Genomic DNA, 20,432 nt, shown 5'->3' with positions numbered 1-20,432 from the left:
GACACTGTCAATCATTCATTAATACTTTTAAAATAAAATATCTCTTGGGTATCGCAGATATACAGTTGAACTCTACTCAATCGCCACACATTTCTCCATCTGAATGTTTAGTGTGTTCCACACCAACCATCTTGACCTCCAACTTAATCTTTGTTAGTATTTCTCAAGGCTTTGTTCTTGCATCCTATACTTTTCTCCATCTATAAACCTGTTCTACACCTATAGGTATACCATTCCATGCTGCACTTTATTTTTTTATCACACAATGAGCCCCTCGCCATCACCTGTTGCTTCCAACCTAAATTGGGCTAAGCTGCAATACCCAGTGAGCAATTCTCATGCACCCGTGGCAGTTCTGTGCAAGCTCGGTGTGACCTCCCACCTGGTCCTAAAAAAAGCAAACATTCCAAGAAATCTGAGGCACCAGAGATGACTTGTATGGAAAAACACAACTTTTATGCCATCCTTGAAATCACATAGCAACAATAAAAAAGAGAGATAGACAAGGCAACATTTCGGCCACAACTGGCCTTTACCATTGAGAGATGTACTTTTATTATTGCATTTCTGGCAAGATAAAGGCCAACTATGGCAGAAACGTAATATTTTTTCATACACGCCATATCTGGTGCCACAGATTTCTTGGAATTTAACCTGCAGTACCCAATACAGCCAATAAATAAAAGTGGTTCTGTGATGGAAAAAAAAAACAGAGCCATGACTCTACTGAACGCTTTGGTCGCTATGTCTGAATGTTGTACATCCCATTTAATGAGTCTTGTGCTCTGCATTTACCTCCAATAAGAAGCGAGGACTTTCTGGCATGAACTTCAGGGCAATGATAGAAGCGATGCAGGGAAGCGCACACACAACCACAAATACTCTCCAGCTGTGGAAATGGTAGTGTGTCCCCATACTGAATCCCCATCCTGAAAAACAAGCCATTGTTGACAAGGTAATCAATTATTATACTAACATCATGCCTCAATTTGAACGTGATTTTATTGCTGTCAAGACTAATGCTGTGTAATATATCTCCTGCAATAAAAGGGTCTACAAGAGCAGACCTCTCAATGTACCTGGACAATACTGTTTGCACATGGAAAGCTATGCATGCCTCATACACAGAGATCTTGAGGATTTAACCTCATGAAGGAAACTCCTTTTCAGATACCCTTTTGGGGCATATGAGCATCATATAAAAGGAACCTTACTCAATCCATCATTGTATTACATGGACAACCATTAAATGGACAGAAAGGCCAATCTGCAATTGATAATATAAACTGCCCAGCAGTTCTCCTCCTGATCTTCTGTTGGCTCGAGGTCTCACTTCCTCCCTCTGCTCCAGTCTTCTCTCCCGTCTTCAGTCGCTTTCATTCTCTACGTGTGCAGTGCTCACTCAATGGCGTGTGATGCCCCTAAATGTCCTCACATTACTTGAGACTTAATCCATGCTGGGGTCACCAAAGAATGAAGACAGAAGAGAGGACCAAAGCCAGAGGCAGGAATTGAGGGAAGCTGTGGCCCCAGAACAGGAGAGGAGCTAAGTAAGAATGTTTTTATTCATGAATCCATTCCTGACCCATTAAAAAGAAACAAGAAAATAGTTGTCCATTTTTCTTTACTAGAGCTACAAAAATGGCAAAAAATGAGTGTTCTGGAAAATCTGAGTTTTTTTATGACATATGAATGGAATTCAATTCACCTTAATCAATTTGCTATTTTCTAAACGTATCTCACCATAGTGAGGAATAATGCTCCAAGCCATTGCTGATGCATAGAGTGCTCCAATCATCCAAAACATACAAAGCCAGCTCAAGTGCTCCCCTCTCTTCTCACGAGATAGGAATTCAGAGAAATAGGCAAACACAATGGGGAGGGATCCACCAATACTAAATCAAGAGAAGAAGAATTAAAGCCTCATTACTCATACTAAAAATATCCAAGAATAAATCGAAAAAAGATGTATCTGAATCTATTAGGCTGTGGGCATAAGTTGCGTTTTTGCCATGTTTTTTTTCTGGTAGTTTTGTTACCAAACCTGAAGGGTTTCCTCATGCCAGGATGAGAATCTTGAAGTGTCATGACCCCGTTGCTTATTTTTTCCTTGCAGATTTAGAGCAGATTGACATCTGTAGCATGTCAATCCTTTCAGCATCTTTGCTGCAAATTTCACCAACACTAAAGTGCAGTGAAGAATATGCAACAAAAACACATGTGAAAAAGTTGTCAAAAACGTGGCAAAAACACAAGTATTTTACCTTGCATTTTTCCTTCCAAGAGATGCAGAAATGGTACAGAAATTTCTGCACCAAGTACTTAATGTGTGCACATAGCCTTAATATTATTTGTAGAGGCTGAATCATGCGATACTACCAACTAACAGCCACTAGGAGAACTGACAGATTTTGCTGCCAATTAAGGCGTAGTTCAGATCTTGTTGTTGTACACCTCAGAGATATATGCCAGGATTGTCCTTTCACCATACACCACACAGGTATATGTCAGCATATATTTCATCATGATATAGGAAAGAGTAGAATGCTATGCTTTTCTAATGAGAGAAAAAAATAAATCAAATGGTAAAACTGGAGACACAAAAAAGCACAAATGATCTGATAACCAAGTGGTGTAAAATATTATAGGTGCACTCACCTGATAGGGTTGTGACAGTCACAACTCCTATAGAAGCATTGTAAAGGCTGCTGCAGGACCACCAAGAAAATACGGTACGTTGCAATGAATGAGCCAAGGTTCAAAGACACTATCACACACAGAGATGAAGCAGGAATGTGGTTTATTGTCAATGTATTTCAAGGTTTCTGAACCTTTTCATCAGGAACAAACTAGGGTGATCTCTGTGGTTTGTGTTGTGAACTCATTTTCTGCTCCACCAGTTGAGAGTAGAGTTGAGCGACTTTTGGTTTTTTAGGGTCGCGTTTCGTTTCGTGAAACCCGACTTTTCCAAAAGTCGGGTCGAGCAAGATCGTCCGATTATAGGGAAAAGTCGGGGTCGTCCCGAAACACGAAACCCAATGTAAGTCAATGGGGAATAAAAGTCGGCAGTGAGAGGAGGACAGGAAACACACCTACAGTGCCCATTTGAATGCCAAAAGCATCAATTCTTCTTTCTTAAGCTTGTCAACCTTAATTAACTTCATAATACAAGTTACGCACTGAAAAATGGGGGTTATTTGGCTACAAACTGTGGGGGGGGAGGGCTGGCTCCAGGTTTTCAAGTGCCCTGGGCGAAAGAGCGCCCCTTTAACACATACCACAACTCATCATGCTCCGATACGGCAGAGAAATAGCGGTATAGTACAATGAAAAATACCTCACTTTTTACATCTCATGACGAGGCCCATCTATTTCTCCATACAGAATCATTGGTCCCATATAATGTTTGAAACAGTATATGATGAGCTCCACATAATGCTACAGTATATGTTGGTCCCCATGGATGAAGCTCCACTGTCTTATGGGCCCAAATAATGCTCCAAACATAATGGGCCCCATTTCTAATGTTCTAGTGTATAATGGGCCCTGTAAATGCTGCTCCAGTGTCTGATGTCCACCTTTGGAATGTTCCAGTGTATGGTGGGCCCCATCTATCATTCTCCAGAGTATAGTGCTCCCCAAAAATTGCTGTCCCAACATTGAAAACAATCAAATAAGTCTCCTCGCTAGGGAATCCCTGTACTTGTCTGGACAGGTGCTGTAGCTTGCTTAACAGCTCGCCAGCCGTTCTCACGCCCAGTATGGATTACACGTGATTGCACAAAGGTGAGAATGGGTACCGTATCCCCAGATAACATGTATGGATAGCGTACACATTCAAAATATATGTCTCAGGAGGCAGGCTCAGACGGTGTTAGGCCCAGTATGGATTGCACGTGATTGCACAAAGGTTAGAAAGGGTACCGTATCCCCGGATAACATGTATGGATAGCGTACACATTCAAAATATATGTCTATACAGCATGAGGAAGGCTCAGACGGTGTTAGGCCCAGTATGGATTGCACGTGATTGCACAAAGGTTAGAAAGGGTACCGTATCCCTGGATAACATGTATGGATAGCGTACACATTCAAAATATATGTCTCAGGAGGCAGGCTCAGACGGTGTTAGGCCCAGTATGGATTGCACGTGATTGCACAAAGGTTAGAAAGGGTACCGTATCCCCGGATAACATGTATGGATAGCGTACACATTCAAAATATATGTCTATACAGCATGAGGCAGGCTCAGATGGTGACAGGCCCAGTATGGATTGCACGTGATTGCACAAAGGTTAGAAAGGGTACCGTATCCCTGGATAACATGTATGGAAAGCGTACACATTCAAAATATATGTCTCAGGAGGCAGGCTCAGACGGTGTCAGGCACAGTATCGATTTGACGGCCCAGATTACACAGCGGAGGAGCAGGGAGAGGTAAAGATTGCAAATGCTGGGGCCCTGCCCAAGCAAGGGGGGCCCACTCGTGGGCGTCGGTACTGGCACTGGGCCCCTCATAGTACAGCGGTGTGTCTGACGGCGGGTGTGCACCACCACCGTCAGAGACACTTGATTGCACTATGAGGGACCCTGTGCCAGTGCCCGCGCCCAAGAGTCGGCCTACCCACCTGTCCAGGGCAACGGCACTCGCACGGTGTCGTGCGGTAGGTGGTGACCCCGGCCATGGGGGGGAGGCAGCACAGTTAGGGAGTTTTAGAAAGTGGCATATGTTGATGTTGGACATTCAGCTGATGTAAAAGGCGAAATAGGTGAAGTACCAGGAAGAGGTGGACCAAAGCAAGCCATTTTTCTGTCACCCTATGTGTCATCAGGGGAAGGTGGGACAAAATCCTTGGAAACCCATGCGTGGTTCATTTTAATGAAGGTTAGATCATCCACATTTTGGGTTGACAGACGGGTCCTTTTTTCTGTCAGGATTGATCCAGCTGCACTGAAGACTCTTTCCGATAGCACACTTGCAGCTGGGCAAGCGAGCTCCTGTAAGGCATATTGGGCCAATTCAGGCCAGGTGTCCAGTTTAGCGGCCCAATAGTCAAAGGGGAATGACCTGTGTGGGAGAACATCGATATGGGAGGAAAAGTAGTTTGTTACCATAGTTGACAACTGCTGTCTCCTGTCACTTTCCATCGATGCAGTATTACCAGTTGTGTGAGCGGTATTTGAAAAATCAGTCCACAACATTGTCATGAAACCCCTGTCTCCAACGCCACTTCTGCTGTGTGCACCACGAACACCTCTGCCAAGCTGCCCCCGGCCCGTACGGCTCGTGTGAGAACCATCACCGCTGCTGTGTGCTGGGAATGCCTCAAGCAACCGATTTACCAGAGTTGCTTGTTTATTAGCCAATATTAGGTCAAGGTTCTCCTGTGGCATGATGTTTTGTAATTTGCCTTTATAGCGTGGATCCAGGATGCTGGCCAACCAGTAGTCGTCATCGTTCATCATTTTGGCAATGCGGGAGTCCCTTTTTAGGATCCGCAAGGCATAATCTGACATGTGGGCCAATGTTCCCGGTGTCAATGATGCACTGCGAGTGCTGGGTGGAGGAGCACTTTCTGGCAAATCCACATCCCTCCAGTCACGCACAAACCCTGTACCAGACCTTGCCACGCCAACATTTTCACTTGCCCCACGAGATGCATCCTCCTCCCCTAAGTAATCATCCCCATCATCCTCCTCCTCCTCCTCTTCTTCCTCCACCTCGTCCAGGAGAGGTCCCTGAGCAGACAATGGCTGAATGTCATCAAGGATTCCCTCCTCTTCCTCCTCATCAACATTGGCTGCAGACGCCTGCTCCTTAAGGTGCGTCAAAGTTTGCATGAGCAGACGCATAAGTGGGATGCTCATGCTTAGGATGGCGTCGTCTGCGCTTACCAGCCGTGTGCATTCCTCAATACACTGAAGGACTTTACAGAGGTCTTTCAGCTTCGACCACTGCACACCTGTCAACTCCATATCTGCTCTCAAAGTGCCTGGCCGTGTATCCTCCCACAAATGCATTATGGCCTGCCTCTGCTCGCACAGCCGCTCCACCATGTGCAGGGTGGAGTTCCACCTTGTTGCAATGTCGATAATGAGGCGGTGGTTGGGAAGGTGGAGCAATCGCTTCAGCTTCTGCATACGAACGGAGTGTACAGGCGACCGGCGGATGTGCGCGCACAGTCTTCGCACCTTCTGGAGCAGGGCTGTTAACTCCGGATAATTTTTGAGGAAGCACTGCACCACCAGGTTCAAGGTGTGAGCCAAGCAAGGTATGTGGCTGAGTTTTGAAAGGGCTATGGCTGCCACAAAATTACGGCCGTTATCACTAACTACCTTGCCTACCTCAAGATGTACACTGCCCAGCCATGACTCAGTTTGTCGCTTCAAGTACTCGGCCAGCACCTCGGCGGTGTGTCTGTCGCCCAAACACATCATCTGCAACACAGCCTGCTGACGCTTTCCACTAGCTGCTCGATAGGGGGACACATCGTGTGCAACAGTGGCAGCTGCAGATGGAGTGCTCGTACGACTGAGCTCTGTGGACGAGCTTTCGCTTCTGGAGGAGGAGGAGGAGGAGGAGGAGGGTGGAACGCCTACAGCCAACTGTTTCCTATACCGTGGGCTAGGCAGCACTGTCCCACCACCGCTGTCCCCTGTGGACCCTGCATCCACCACATTAACCCAGTGCGCAGTGATGGACACGTAACGGCCCTGGCCATGCCGACTGGACCATGCATCAGTAGTGAGGTGCACCTTTCCGCTCACTGACTGCTTGAGTGCATGGACAATGCGGTCTTTCACATGATGGTGGAGGGCTGGGATGGCTTTGCGAGAGAAGTGGCGACTGGGTAGGTCATAGCGTGGTACTGCATAGGCCATGAGTTCGCGGAAAGCTGTGCTTTCCACCATCCGAAAGGGCATCATCTCAAACGAGATTAGTTTGGCAATGTGGGCGTTCAAACCCAGTGTACGCGGATGAGAGACTGAGTACTTTCTTGACCTACTCATAGTGTCTGCGAGGGTGAGCTGGACTTGAGAGCTGCATATGGTGGAAGTAGCGGTGGACAGGGCGGACTGAGAGAGGGTTGATGATGGTGATGGAGTTGGTGTTCTTTCTGATGGCCTAGAATCAGTCTTTCGTTGATATAACAGTGGGATTCCCTGACTGCTGTGGCCTTGCAACGACACCTCAACATTTGCTGCTGTGCTAACCGGTGGGCTTACAGTGGGGGAAACAATGTAGCGTTGCTGACTACCTTCGTTGTGATCAGTTGCACATGTGGCACTTGAGGTTTGGTGTTGTGTCCACGCTTGCAAGTGCATGCTGGTTAAATGTCTAAGCATGCAACTGGTATTCAAATTTTTCAGATTTTTCCCTCGGCTAAAGGTCTTTGCGCACTTCTTACAGATAACCTTGGCCTGATCATGAGGATTTTGTTCAAAAAAGTGCCACACTGCACTCTTCCTACTTTGGCAGACATTTTGCGGCCTAGCACGCTGTGATCTTTTGACCCTCTGGACAAGCTGTCCAGCAACTCTTTTCATGTTTGGAACCTGTCTTTGGAGTGCTCCGGGCCTGCCAGATAACAGCTGTTGCGATGTCGATGTCTGCTGTGGATGCTCCTCATCTGAGCTATTGGAAGCAGCACCCTCTTCCCCCAATGGATGCCAATCTGGGTCAACAACTGGGTCATCCATCACCTCCTCTTCTATGTCATGTGCACCTTCCTCTGTGTCACCGTGTATGGTGGTATAGTGTGCGGGAAGGGGCACCTGAGTCTCATCAGGGTCAGAATCTGGCTCTGTACACTGCGAGGACAATGTAGTGCTCTGAGTGAATGTACCAGCAGAATCATCCATCAGCGGCTGTGCATCAGTGCACTCCATGTCAGATTCATCTTGGCCTGGGTAATTCACCATTTGACTTGATAATCCAGGCATGGTATGTGAAAACAGCTCCATGGAGTAATCAGTAGTATGGCCTGCGTCATCCTTCAATCTTGGTTGGGGTGAAGGACACAAGGAAAGGTGTGGTTCATGAACATGAGCCTCCAATGACGACTCAGTGCTTTTACTTTTTACAACTGAAGAAGAGGAGGCGATAGAGCTGGAGGCTGAGTCAGCAATGTAAGACAAAACTTTTTCCTGATGCTCTGGCTTTAAAAGCGGTTTGCCAACTCCTAGAAAACTAAGCGTTCGAGGCCTTATGTAGCCAGACGATGACGCAGGGTCAGCACCTCCTGCATTCGGTCCTATTTTGCTCTTGCCACTACCATCAGATCCACCACCAACACCATCATTACCAGCTGCCAACCCCCGCCCAATTCCACGGCCTCTTCCACCAGCCTTCCTCATTTTTGGTAGAAATGTAGACAAAATCCAACAAACTATATAGTAATGTAAAACAAGGTACAATGTGTCTATAGGGCAGGGGAGATTTTGAATTTCTGCACACACTTGTGGACAGTGGACACTTTTGGATTGTGTGAGGCCCACTGATATCTGAGCGCTATGTGACAGGCTCGATGGCACTGCTGTGACAAAAGTGACTAGAGGATAAGGGAGATTTTGAATATCTGCACACACTTTTGGACACTGGACACTTTTGGATTGTGTGAGGCCCACTGATATCTGAGCGCTATGTGACAGGCTCGATGGCACAGCTGTGACAAAAGTGACTAGAGGATAAGGGAGATTTTGAATTTCTGCACACACTTGTGGACAGTGGACACTTTTGGATTGTGTGAGGCCCACTGATATCTGAGCGCTATGTGACAGGCTCGATGGCACTGCTGTGACAAAAGTGACTAGAGGATAAGGGAGATTTTGAATATCTGCACACACTTTTGGACACTGGACACTTTCGGATTGTGTGAGGCCCACTGATATCTGAGAGCTATGTGACAGGCTCGATGGCACAGCTGTGACAAAAGTGACTAGAGGATAAGGGAGATTTTGAATTTCTGCACACACTTTTGGACACTGGACACTTTTGGATTGTGTGAGGCCCACTGATATCTGAGCTCTATGTGACAGGCTCGATGGCACTGCTGTGACAAAAGTGACTAGAGGATAAGGGAGATTTTGAATATCTGCACACACTTTTGGACACTGGACACTTTTGGATTGTGTGAGGCCCACTGATATCTGAGCGCTATGTGACAGGCTCGATGGCACTGCTGTGACAAAAGTGACTAGAGGATAAGGGAGATTTTGAATATCTGCACACACTTTTGGACACTGGACACTTTTGGATTGTGTGAGGCCCACTGATATCTGAGCGCTATGTGACAGGCTCGATGGCACTGCTGTGACAAAAGTGTCTAGAGGATAAGGGAGATTTTGAATATCTGCACACACTTTTGGACACTGGACACTTTTGGATTGTGTGAGGCCCACTGATATCTGAGCGCTATGTGACAGGCTCGATGGCACAGCTGTGACAAAAGTGACTAGAGGATAAGGGAGATTTTGAATTTCTGCACACACTTGTGGACAGTGGACACTTTTGGATTGTGTGAGGCCCACTGATATCTGAGCGCTATGTGACAGGCTCGATGGCACTGCTGTGACAAAAGTGACTAGAGGATAAGGGAGATTTTGAATATCTGCACACACTTTTGGACACTGGACACTTTTGGATTGTGTGAGGCCCACTGATATCTGAGCGCTATGTGACAGGCTCGATGGCACTGCTGTGACAAAAGTGACTAGAGGATAAGGGAGATTTTGAATATCTGCACACACTTTTGGACACTGGACACTTTTGGATTGTGTGAGGCCCAATGAATATCTGAGCGCTGTGTGACAGGCTCGATGGCACAGCTGTGACAAAAGTGACTAGAGGATAAGGGAGATTGGATTGCTTTTAAAAAAGCAGTTTGTGGAGCAGTGGGTAAACAGCAATGCCAGCCTGTCAGGAAGCCTTAGAAGGCAGCCCAACAACCAACACCACTGATACACCACTATATAGCCTCCCCTTGCACTGCACACACAGTGACTGGTGTGTTGTGCAGGCCAAATTGCTAGCAGCAGAAGCAGTTTTTTTTTCTTCTCAGCAGGACAAAAAAAAAAAATTGGGATTGCTTTTAAAAAAGCAGTTTGCGGAGCAGTGGGTAAACAGCAATGCCAGCCTGTCAGGAAGCAAAGGCAGCCCAACAACCAACACCACTGATACACCACTATATAGCCTCCCCTTGCACTGCACACACAGTGACTGGTGTGTTGTGCAGGCCAAATCGCTAGCAGCAGAAGCAGTTTTTTTGTCTTCTTCCCTGCCTAACGCTCTCCCTACAGAATCAGCAGCAACCTCTCCCTATACTAAGATCGGCAGAAGTAAGATGGCGGTCGGCGTGCACGCCCTTTTATACCCCCTGTGACGCCCACCAAAGCAAGCCAATCACTTGCATGCCCTTCTGAAAGATGGTGGTGACCCGTGCCTATGTCATCACGTTGCCCACAGTGTCCGTGGATCCTGATTGGCTGAAAAAGAGCGCAAAACAAACTTTTGAAACGCGACTTTGGCGCGTAAGTCGCTGACCTCGTGGCCGACCTCATCCTAGGGTCGGGTTTCGTTTCATGAAACCCGACTTTGCCAAAAGTCGGCGACTTTTGAATTTTTTCGACCCGTTTCGCTCAACTCTAGTTGAGAGTTCTCCTTCCGTTCTCCCTCTGGTGGTGACAGGAGGTAGTGAGGTTGGTTTAATTGGTAGTGATCTGCCACCTGATGGGGAGGATAATGATTGGATCTCTGGAGTATCAGACTGGATATAAGACAGTCGGCGGCCTATCCTGGTGCTGGTGATTCAGTATGCTTCTCAGGTTTCGGACTTCAGCTCTGTTCCAGTCTTCTCAAGTTAAGTTTGTTTTTGCTATTATTCACACTTGCTCTTGTTGGTCATTTCAGTTTTTTGTGGTCAGCCAGCCCCGGCTGGGGCTGTGCTGAATTTCCACTCCTATTTATCTGTATTTGCCTTTTGGTCCCTTATTAGATTGGCCTCTTTTTGCTCTGTCTCAGAATATTTCAGAGTGCTGATATAGTGGGAGAAGTCAAGTGACTTCAGGGTTAATTTTGCTATCAGAAGTGTTGGACATTATTTTGGTAGGGTTTTTGGCAGATTGCAGACAGTGTCTTTCCTTTCCTGTCCTTTCTAGTTAGTCGGGCCCCATCGTTTGCTCAGCCTATTTTTTTGCCTTTGTTTGTGTTTTCATCTTGTTTCACCATCAATACATGTGGGGGGCTGTCTTTCCTTTGGGGTCTGCTCTGGGGCAGTTAGTATTCCTCTTTTCCTGCTTTAGGCTACTTTCACACATCAGGTTTTCGGCGTCAGGCGCGATCCGGCGTCGTGCCGGAATGCCGGATCCGGCAAATGTTTTGAAACACCTGATGTGCCGGATCCGGTTTTCTGCCGGATCCGTCTTGTTCTTGACAGACAAAACCGGATCCGTCTCATCCGGTTCATCCGTTTTTCTATCCGTTTTTCGACGGATTACGCCGGATCCGGTTTTTAAAATTGACCCTTGTGGCCCCTCAAGGCAGAGTACACTGGCAGGATGACAGAGTGTGAAAGATTTGTGCCCTAACCAAACTTTTGTACCTTCTGGACCAACAGTATATACCTTTGCCAACCAAAGTTGGCTATCTTGTCATGGTCTACTATTTTTAGCTTTAGGCCACAGGTGTGTACCTGGTTGTGTTTTATGCAAAGTATTTAACCTTTTAACAAAAGTTGTGTACATTGTTAGGAAATCACCAACAATAAACACAACTTTTTAGGTGAAATACTTTGCTTCAAACACAACCAGGAACACAACTGTGGCAAAAAGCTAAAATTTACCCACAGTTATATACCTGGTTTTGAATACCTTTTTACCTTTGAAATACCCTGTATTTAACCTTTTTTTAAACATAGTTCGCCGCAGAAAGAAAAGACAGACAACCATTGTGAAGCGATAATTTAACTTTTATTTAAAATTTTTTTTTTTTTTGTAAAATGTTTTTAAAGTGCAAAAAACTTTTTTAATAAAGGTTTTAAACCCAATGGGCATTTTTATTACAAAACACATCATAAATCTGTGTAGTGTGGGGTGGAAATACTGCTGGAGGGGCTGCGGGACACTTCGACACTGGGTGTGTGGAGAGAGGACTGGGATCGTGGTGGGGAAGGAACAGTTAGAGGTGAAGGTGTGGAAAAAGCTACAGAATGGGTGGACATGTTGGAGGCAGAAGAGGTGGTGGGCGGTGGAGTGGAGGGTTGGGCAGGGACTGTAGGAGCAGATGATGTTGATGGAAAGTTGTATGGGGAAGGAGTTTGGTACGGGGAAGGAGTTTGGTACGGGGAAGGAGTTTGACACGGGGCAGGTTGCTGGAAGTGGGGAGATGTCTGGTACGGGGGAGGTTGCTGGTACTGGTGAGGTTGCTGGTATGTAATAGGAGGGGGAGGATGGAAAGTGGCTGGAGGGGGTGCAGATGTAATAGGAGGGGGAGGATGGAAAGTGGCTGGAGGGGGTGCAGATGTAATAGGAGGGGGAGGATGGAAAGTGGCTGGAGGGGGTGCAGATGTAATAGGAGGGGGAGGATGGAAAGTGGCTGGAGGGGGTGCAGGTGGAGGAACTACAGTGGTGGGAGGTGGAGGTTGGGAGGAAACCTGCTGTAGAGCACCGTGGCACGAATGCATTACATGCATCTGCTGGGTAGGAGATAGTGTTGCCATGCGCTCCACAACAGACCTGAAAAAGGTGTGGTTTGGCAAAGATCTTGCTTCTGAATGCATGGTTTGCAGAAGTGTCTTCACCTCCAGAATGCTGGAGTTGATCTGCTGAAAGCCTGCGGAGATTTGCTCTGACAAGACTTTTAGACAGTTCTGGAAAGATGCATTCAGATGCAAGAACTCTTGCGCATAACTCTTTTCCTGACCCCTCTGCCGCTGCCGCCCAGTACCCGCAGGTGTACTAGAGGTGGCAGGGGCAGAAGGGTGGGGTAAAGGGAAAGCGATCTCCTCACCAGCAGCTTCATGTAATGTAGGCGGCCACGATGCTCCTGTGCTGGTGGATGGGACAGATGGGTCGAATGTGTGGGAAGGCTGGGAAGGTGCAGATGTACCGGGGCGGTCGAAGTGTCCCTCGGTGCCGGTCTCCTCAGGGATCGCCTCAGAAGGGTCCAATCGTGCAGGCTCCCGAGTGCTGCTCACCGTGCTGTGGAATAAAGAGAAAAAAAAACAATTAAAATACTGACATGGTATGGCCCTGGCTGAAAAAAAAAAGTTACATCTAACATTTTTTTTCACATGTGGTGTGTAATATTTACCTTCTGGTGAGCATTGTTTCCCGGAGGAACGACAGGGCTTGTGCGTACTTGTACTTGCTCCTGCGTCCTCCAGATCCACTCGGGGCCCGCATCTCTTTATTGAACTCCTTCTTGAAACGATCCCTCACAGACCGCCACCGATTCACAATTCTGTTCCCTGAAACGAGAAAGGAGTGGTTAGTATACAACATCAGTGTTTCACAAACTCCAGTCCTCATGGTCCCCAGGGGTCATGTTTTCAGGATTTCCATAGTAAATAGAAATCCTGAACACATGATCCGTGGGGACCACGAGGACTGGAGTTCGGGAAACACTGGTTTACATCAAGCAACCGGTACTGTATATACTTACGCTCTTTAATCTGGGCCCGAACATCGAGGTCCTCCCAGCGGCCCACAAGGAGCGAACAGATTTCCTCCCAGAGTCGTCGGGTAACGATAAGGTCAGCGTGGCGGCGGTCAGCCATATTCCAGAGCGGCTCCCTTTGTCTGACGAGATCGATGAGGTGGTCCACATCGAGTCCTCCATCCTCACCGTCAGAGTCGGGAGCACGCTGTGAAGGCTGTTAAAGAAAAAGACAAAAATAACATTAGCCTCCACAAAAGAAATGAAATAAAAAGTGCAAAAAAACAAAGCAAAAATATTTATACTTACACGCTGGTGACCGCCGCGTTGCTGTCGCCGACGACCCTGGGAGGCACTGCGAGGACCTCTTGGCCGAGCACCAGATTGGGAAGACTAGAGAAGAAAACAAAAAATGTTATGTCTTTGGATGTAGGCATTTGTTTGCTGTGTGTGGTCTGCAGAACATTGTTTTCTATGTGTTGTGTGTAGTGTGATGTTGTGTTTCTGCGTTTGATGCAAAAAACTTACCAATTGTGAGCCCACTCCAGGTGTCTGTCCACCCCTTCCTTCTTCTTCTGGGAGCTCCTCTTCATCTTGTGATTCCTGTTTTTAAATAAAAGGCAATGAATAGACATACAGTGGGGCAAAAAAGTATTTAGTCAGTCAGCAATAGTGCAAGTTCCACCACTTAAAAAGATGAGAGGCGTCTGTAATTTACATCATAGGTAGACCTCAACTATGGGAGACAAACTGAGAAAAAAAAATCCAGAAAATCACATTGTCTGTTTTTTTTTTCATTTTATTTGCATATTATGGTGGAAAATAAGTATTTGGTCAGAAACAAGCAATCAAGATTTCTGGCTCTCACAGACCTGTAACTTCTTCTTTAAGAGTCTCCTCTTTCCTCCACTCATTACCTGTAGTAATGGCACCTGTTTAAACTTGTTATCAGTATAAAAAGACACCTGTGCACACCCTCAAACAGTCTGACTCCAAACTCCACTATGGTGAATACCAAAGAGCTGTCAAAGGACACCAGAAACAAAATTGTAGCCCTGCACCAGGCTAGGAAGACTGAATCTGCAATAGCCAACCAGCTTGGAGTGAAGAAATCAACTGTGGGAGCAATAATTAGAAAATGGAAGACATACAAGACCACTGCTAATCTCCCTCGATCTGGTGCTCCACGCAAAATCCCACCCCGTGGGGTCAGAATGATCACAAGAACGGTGAGCAAAAATCCCAGAACCATGCGGGGGGACCTAGTGAATGAACTGCAGAGAGCTGGGACCAATGTAACAAGGCCTACCATAAGTAACACACTACGCCACCATGGACTCAGATCCTGCAGTGCCAGACGTGTCCCACTGCTTAAGCCTGTACATGTCCGGGCCCGTCTGAAGTTTGCTAGAGAGCATTTGGATGATCCAGAGGAGTTTTGGGAGAATGTCCTATGGTCTGATGAAACCAAACTGGAACTGTTTGGTAGAAACACAACTTGTCGTGTTTGGAGGAAAAAGAATACTGAGTTGCATCCATCAAACACCATACCTACTGTAAAGCATGGTGGTGGAAACATCATGCTTTGGGGCTGTTTCTCTGCAAAGGGGCCAGGACGACTGATCCGGGTACATGAAAGAATGAATGGGGCCATGTATCGTGAGATTTTGAGTGCAAACCTCCTTCCATCAGCAAGGGCATTGCAGATGAAACGTGGCTGGGTCTTTCAACATGACAATGATCCAAAGCACACCGCCAGGGCAACGAAGGAGTGGCTTCATAAGAAGCATTTCAAGGTCCTGGAGTGGCCTAGCCAGTCTCCAGATCTCAACCCTATAGAAAACCTTTGGAGGGAGTTGAAAGTCTGTGTTGCCAAGCGAAAAGCCAAAAACATCACTGCTCTAAAGGAGATCTGCATGGAGGAATGGGCCAACATACCAACAACAGTGTGTGGCAACCTTGTGAAGACTTACAGAAAACGTTTGACCTCTGTCATTGCCAACAAAGGATATATCACAAAGTATTGAAATGAAATTTTGTTTCTGACCAAATACTTATTTTCCACCATAATATGCAAATAAAATGAAAAAAAAACAGACAATGTGATTTTCTGGATTTTTTTTTCTCAGTTTGTCTCCCATAGTTGAGGTCTACCTATGATGTAAATTACAGACGCCTCTCATCTTTTTAAGTGGTGGAACTTGCACTATTGCTGACTGACTAAATACTTTTTTGCCCCACTGTATATTACAGAGATGATGGATTTTGGAAATAAAAACTTACCGTCAAACGCTGACGATGCGAGGGAGGGCTCCCAGAAGAAGATGTGCTGTCCTGTTGATTGCCAGACTCCATGGCTGTGGGTATTGCTGCTGCTGTTGCTGCTGCCAGTGATGCCATTTCTGCTGCTGCTGCTGCTGCTGCATCTCTTTGGTGGCTGTTGAATAAAGAGAAACAAAGGGCCAATGAATATCTTGATATTCCATGGCCCTAGTTTGGAGGAATGGGGGATTTGATAATTACCGTCTCTCATCTGCTGCTGGACTCCCCTCCTCAGCATGTTCCATTTGCTGCTCCATTTGGGGTGGTGCTAATGGTGCTGCTGCTGCAGATGTCTGCTGCCTTCTCCTGCTCCTGGTTCTTGGCTTGGGTGGCATGTTGGGTGTGGCTGAGGGTCCCATTGTCTTGCTTTTATATATCTCCTGTGGGCAGAGCTACTGAGCATGCTCAGACCAAAAAACCGGATCCGGCGCATTGCGGCGCTCATAGGCTTTCATTGTGTGAAAAAGCCGGACGCGCCGGATCCGGCGTGGCCGGCTTTTTCGCCGGAGACAAAAAACGTTACAGTAGCCGTTTTTTCCAGACGCCGGATCGCGACACATTGCCGGATCCGGCGAAAACCGGATGAAACGCATGGCCATCCGGCACGATCCGGCGCAAATGCAAGTCAATGGGGGGGAAACCGGATCCGGCATTGCATTTCGCCGGATCCGGTTTCTGTCAAAAGCGCCGGATCGCGCCTGACGGCGAAAACCTGATGTGTCAAAGAGGCCTTAGGCTTATGTAGCTCTCCGGTTGTGACGAGGCATCTTGGATCATCGTAGGTACGCTCCATGACTGCTGCTAGCTGTGTGGTAAGATCAGGGATCTGCAATCTGCATAGTTACCAACCTCTCTTGTTTTCTGAGACTGTGCTTGTGTTGTTTTTTCCTCCACGGTGACCCATTCATAACAGGTTTGGTCCTGATGAAGAGGTTTGAAATCCTTCAAACGCATTGACTAGAGTTGAGCGACTTTTGGTTTTTTAGGGTCGAGTTTCGTTTCGTGAAACCCAACTTTTCCAAAAGTCGGGTCGAGCAAGATCGGCCGATTATAGAGAAAAGTCGGGGTCGTCCCGAAACACGAAACCCAATGTAAGTCAATGGGGAATAAAAGTCGGCAGTGAGAGGAGGACAGGAAACACACCTACAGTGCCCATTTGAATGCCAAAAGCATCAATTCTTCTTACTTAAGCTTGTCAACCTTAATTAACTTCATAATACAAGTTCCGCACTGAAAAATGGGGATTATTTGGCTAAAGTTGTGGGGGGGGAGGGCTGGCTCCAGGTTTTCATGTGCCCTGGGCGAAAGAGCGCCCCTTTAACACATACCACAACTCATCATGCTCCGATACGGCAGAGAAATAGCGGTATAGTACAATGAAAAATACTTCACTTTTTACATCTCATGACGAGGCCCATCTATTTCTCCATACAGAATCATTGGTCCCATATAATGTTTGAAACAGTATATGATGAGCTCCACATAATGCTACAGTATATGTTGGTCCCCATGGATGAAGCTCCACTGTCTTATGGGCCCAAATAATGCTCCAAACATAATGGGCCCCATTTCTAATGCTCTAGTGTATAATGGGCCCTGTAAATGCTGCTCCAGTGTCTGATGTCCACCTTTGGAATGTTCCAGTGTATGGTGGGCCCCATCTATCATTCTCCAGAGTATAGTGCTCTCCAAAAATTGCTGTCCCAACATTGAAAACAATCAAATAAGTCTCCTCGCTAGGGAATCCCTGTACTTGTCTGGACTCCTCGTCGTCCCCATCTTCCATCTCACTGCACAGTATTTCAACCTTGCAAGTGCTGTGATCCTGAGCAAGCAGGGGGGGCCCACTCGTTGGCAACGGCACTGGCACAGGGCCCCTGATAGTACGGTGGTGTGTCTGATGGCAGGTGGGCCGAACCTGCACTTTCATCTGCAGCTTCCTCTTTGTCACCGTGTAAGATGGAACTGTATATGGGAAGGGTAACCTGAGTTTCATCAGGGTCAGATTCAGGCCGTGTAGCGTGCGAGGGGAATGTAGTGGTCTGGGTCAATGTACCAGCAGATTCATCGAGCAGTGGCTGGGCATCAGTGCACTTGTGTCGCCCCAGGAGTACGGTCGCCACAGTGGCATTACCTTCCTCCTAGGGAGTGTGATGTCATGCTTGGGAGCAACGAAGGATCTCTCTAACAGGTTAACTGATTGGGCGGCGTTATTCCCACGAGTCATGACCCTCCAAACAGCATTCATGAAGGCAAAGTGTTTGTTTTACGTGGGCAGTATGGTTGCAAAGCTGAACTTTAAAGGAATGTCCAGAAGGGCACCACCAGGAGTGGAGCCTACGGTTAAATTCGACTCCACCTGGGAAACCTCAACCATGCCAGCTACAGAAAAGATGCACACATTGCAAGCTTAATTCCGTTAACGAACGAGACTCCGTCATGCCCCGCGGTCCGAGTCCGGCTTACTAGAGGGACACATGAGGCTCTGGCACATGAGATTGGCCAATAACTGATGTGTCATGCCCTTACATGTCCGTGGCTGCATGTGCGCTACACTGAAAAGGCCAGCATTTGTCGCTTACAGGTGCAGATAACCCGCTGAACAACGTTAGTGATGGGGATCACTGATTACAATTATTACCCGCGAACGATGATTTCCCAGTAAGTGCAGGTCAACCGCAGTTCCGGAATTAGGCCTAACCGTCATTCCTGAAAAAATGAAAAACTTACGTGTGCAAACCACAGGTGCTGTAGCTTGCTTAACAGCTCGCCAGCCGTTCTCACGCCCAGTATGGATTACACGTGATTGCACAAAGGTGAGAAAGGGTAGTGTATCCCCGGATAACATGTATGGATAGCGTACACATTCAAAATATATGTCAATACATCAGGAGGCAGGCTCAGACGGTGTTAGGCCCAGTATGGCTTGCACGTGATTGCACAAAGGTGAGAAAGGGTACCGTATCCCCGGATAACATGTATGGATAGCGTACACATTCAAAATATATGTCTATACATCAGGAGGCAGGCTCAGACGGTGTTAGGCCCAGTATGGATTGCACGTGATTGCACAAAGGTGAGAAAGGGTACCGTATCCCAGGATAACATGTATGGATAGCGTACACATTCAAAATATATGTCTATACATCAGGAGGCAGGCTCAGACGGTGTTAGGCCCAGTATGGATTGCACGTGATTGCACAAAGGTGAGAAAGGGTACCGTATCCCCGGATAACATGTATGGATAGCGTACACATTCAAAATATATGTCTATACATCAGGAGGCAGGCTCAGACGGTGTCAGGCACAGTATGGATTTGACGGCCCAGACTACACAGCGGAGGAGCAGGGAGAGGTAAAGATTGCAAATGCTGGGGCTCTGCCCAAGCAAGGGGGGCCCACTCGTGGGTGTCGGTACTGGCACTGGGCCCCTCATAGTACGGCTGTGTGTCTGACGGCGGGTGTGCACCACCACCGTCAGAGACACTTGATTGCACTATGAGGGACCCTGTGCCAGTGCCCGCGCCCAAGTGTCGGCCTACCCACCTGTCCAGGGCAACGGCACTCGCACGGTGTCGTGCGCTAGGTGGTGACCCCGGCCATGGGGGGGGGAGGCAGCACAGTTAGGGAGTTTTAGAAAGTGGCATATGTTGATGTTGGACATTCAGCTGATGCAAAAGGCGAAATAGGTCAAGTCCCAGGAAGAGGTGGACCAAAGCAAGCCATTTTTCTGTCACCCTATGTGTCATCAGGGGAAGGTGGGACAAAATCCTTGGAAACCCATGCATGGTTCATTTTAATGAAGGTTAGATCATCCACATTTTGGGTTGACAGATGGGTCCTTTTTTCTGTCAGGATTGATCCAGCTGCACTGAAGACTCTTTCCGATAGCACACTTGCAGCTGGGCAAGCGAGCTCCTGTAAGGCATATTTTGCCAATTCAGGCCAGATGTCCAGTTTAGCGGCCCAAAAGTCAAAGGGGAATGACCTGTGTGGGAGAACATCGATATGGGAGGAAAAGTAGTTTGTAACCATAGTTGACAACTGCTGTCTCCTCTCACTTTCCATCGATGCAGTATTACCAGTTGTGTGAGCGGTACTTGAAAAATCAGTCCACAACATTGTCATGAAACCCCTGTCTCCAACTCCACTTCTGCTGTGTGCACCATGAACACCTCTGCCAAGCTGCCCCCGGCCCGTACGGCTCGTGTGAGAAACATCACCGCTGCTGTGTGCTGGGAATGCCTCAAGCAACCGATTTACCAGAGTTGCTTGTTTATTAGCCAATAGTGTTGAGCATTCCGATACCGCAAGTATCGGGTATCGGCCGATACTTGCTGTATCGGAATTCCGATACCGACTTCCGATATTTTTTCAATATCGGAAGTCGGCATCGGAATCGGAAGTTCAAAGTTGATTGACAGCCTGACGTCATCATGATGCGCGGTGTGTGCGC

At 47.3% G+C, this 20,432-nt stretch overlaps 1 protein-coding gene across 2 annotated transcripts in view; it reads right to left on the bottom strand.

Moving 5' to 3' along the window:
- The window catches only part of SV2B (synaptic vesicle glycoprotein 2B), a 294,017-nt gene that overhangs the window by 37,360 nt on the left and 236,225 nt on the right, over positions 1-20,432 (bottom strand). For both annotated transcript variants that reach the window (XM_073568738.1, XM_073568739.1), the window contains exons 4-5: positions 1,744-1,895; positions 796-929 (exon numbers count right to left, since the gene is read on the bottom strand). In XM_073568738.1, the coding sequence (XP_073424839.1) occupies positions 796-929; positions 1,744-1,895 (286 nt within the window). The remainder of the gene's footprint in view (positions 1-795; positions 930-1,743; positions 1,896-20,432) is intronic.

This window comes from Dendrobates tinctorius, unplaced genomic scaffold, assembly GCF_039654945.1.
Source record: "Dendrobates tinctorius isolate UK_male_01 unplaced genomic scaffold, ASM3965494v1 ptg000022l, whole genome shotgun sequence".
Taxonomy (NCBI): domain Eukaryota; kingdom Metazoa; phylum Chordata; class Amphibia; order Anura; family Dendrobatidae; genus Dendrobates; species Dendrobates tinctorius.
The sequence above is the reverse complement of the archived record's forward strand: the minus strand, read 5'-3'. Positions and strand labels throughout refer to the sequence as shown.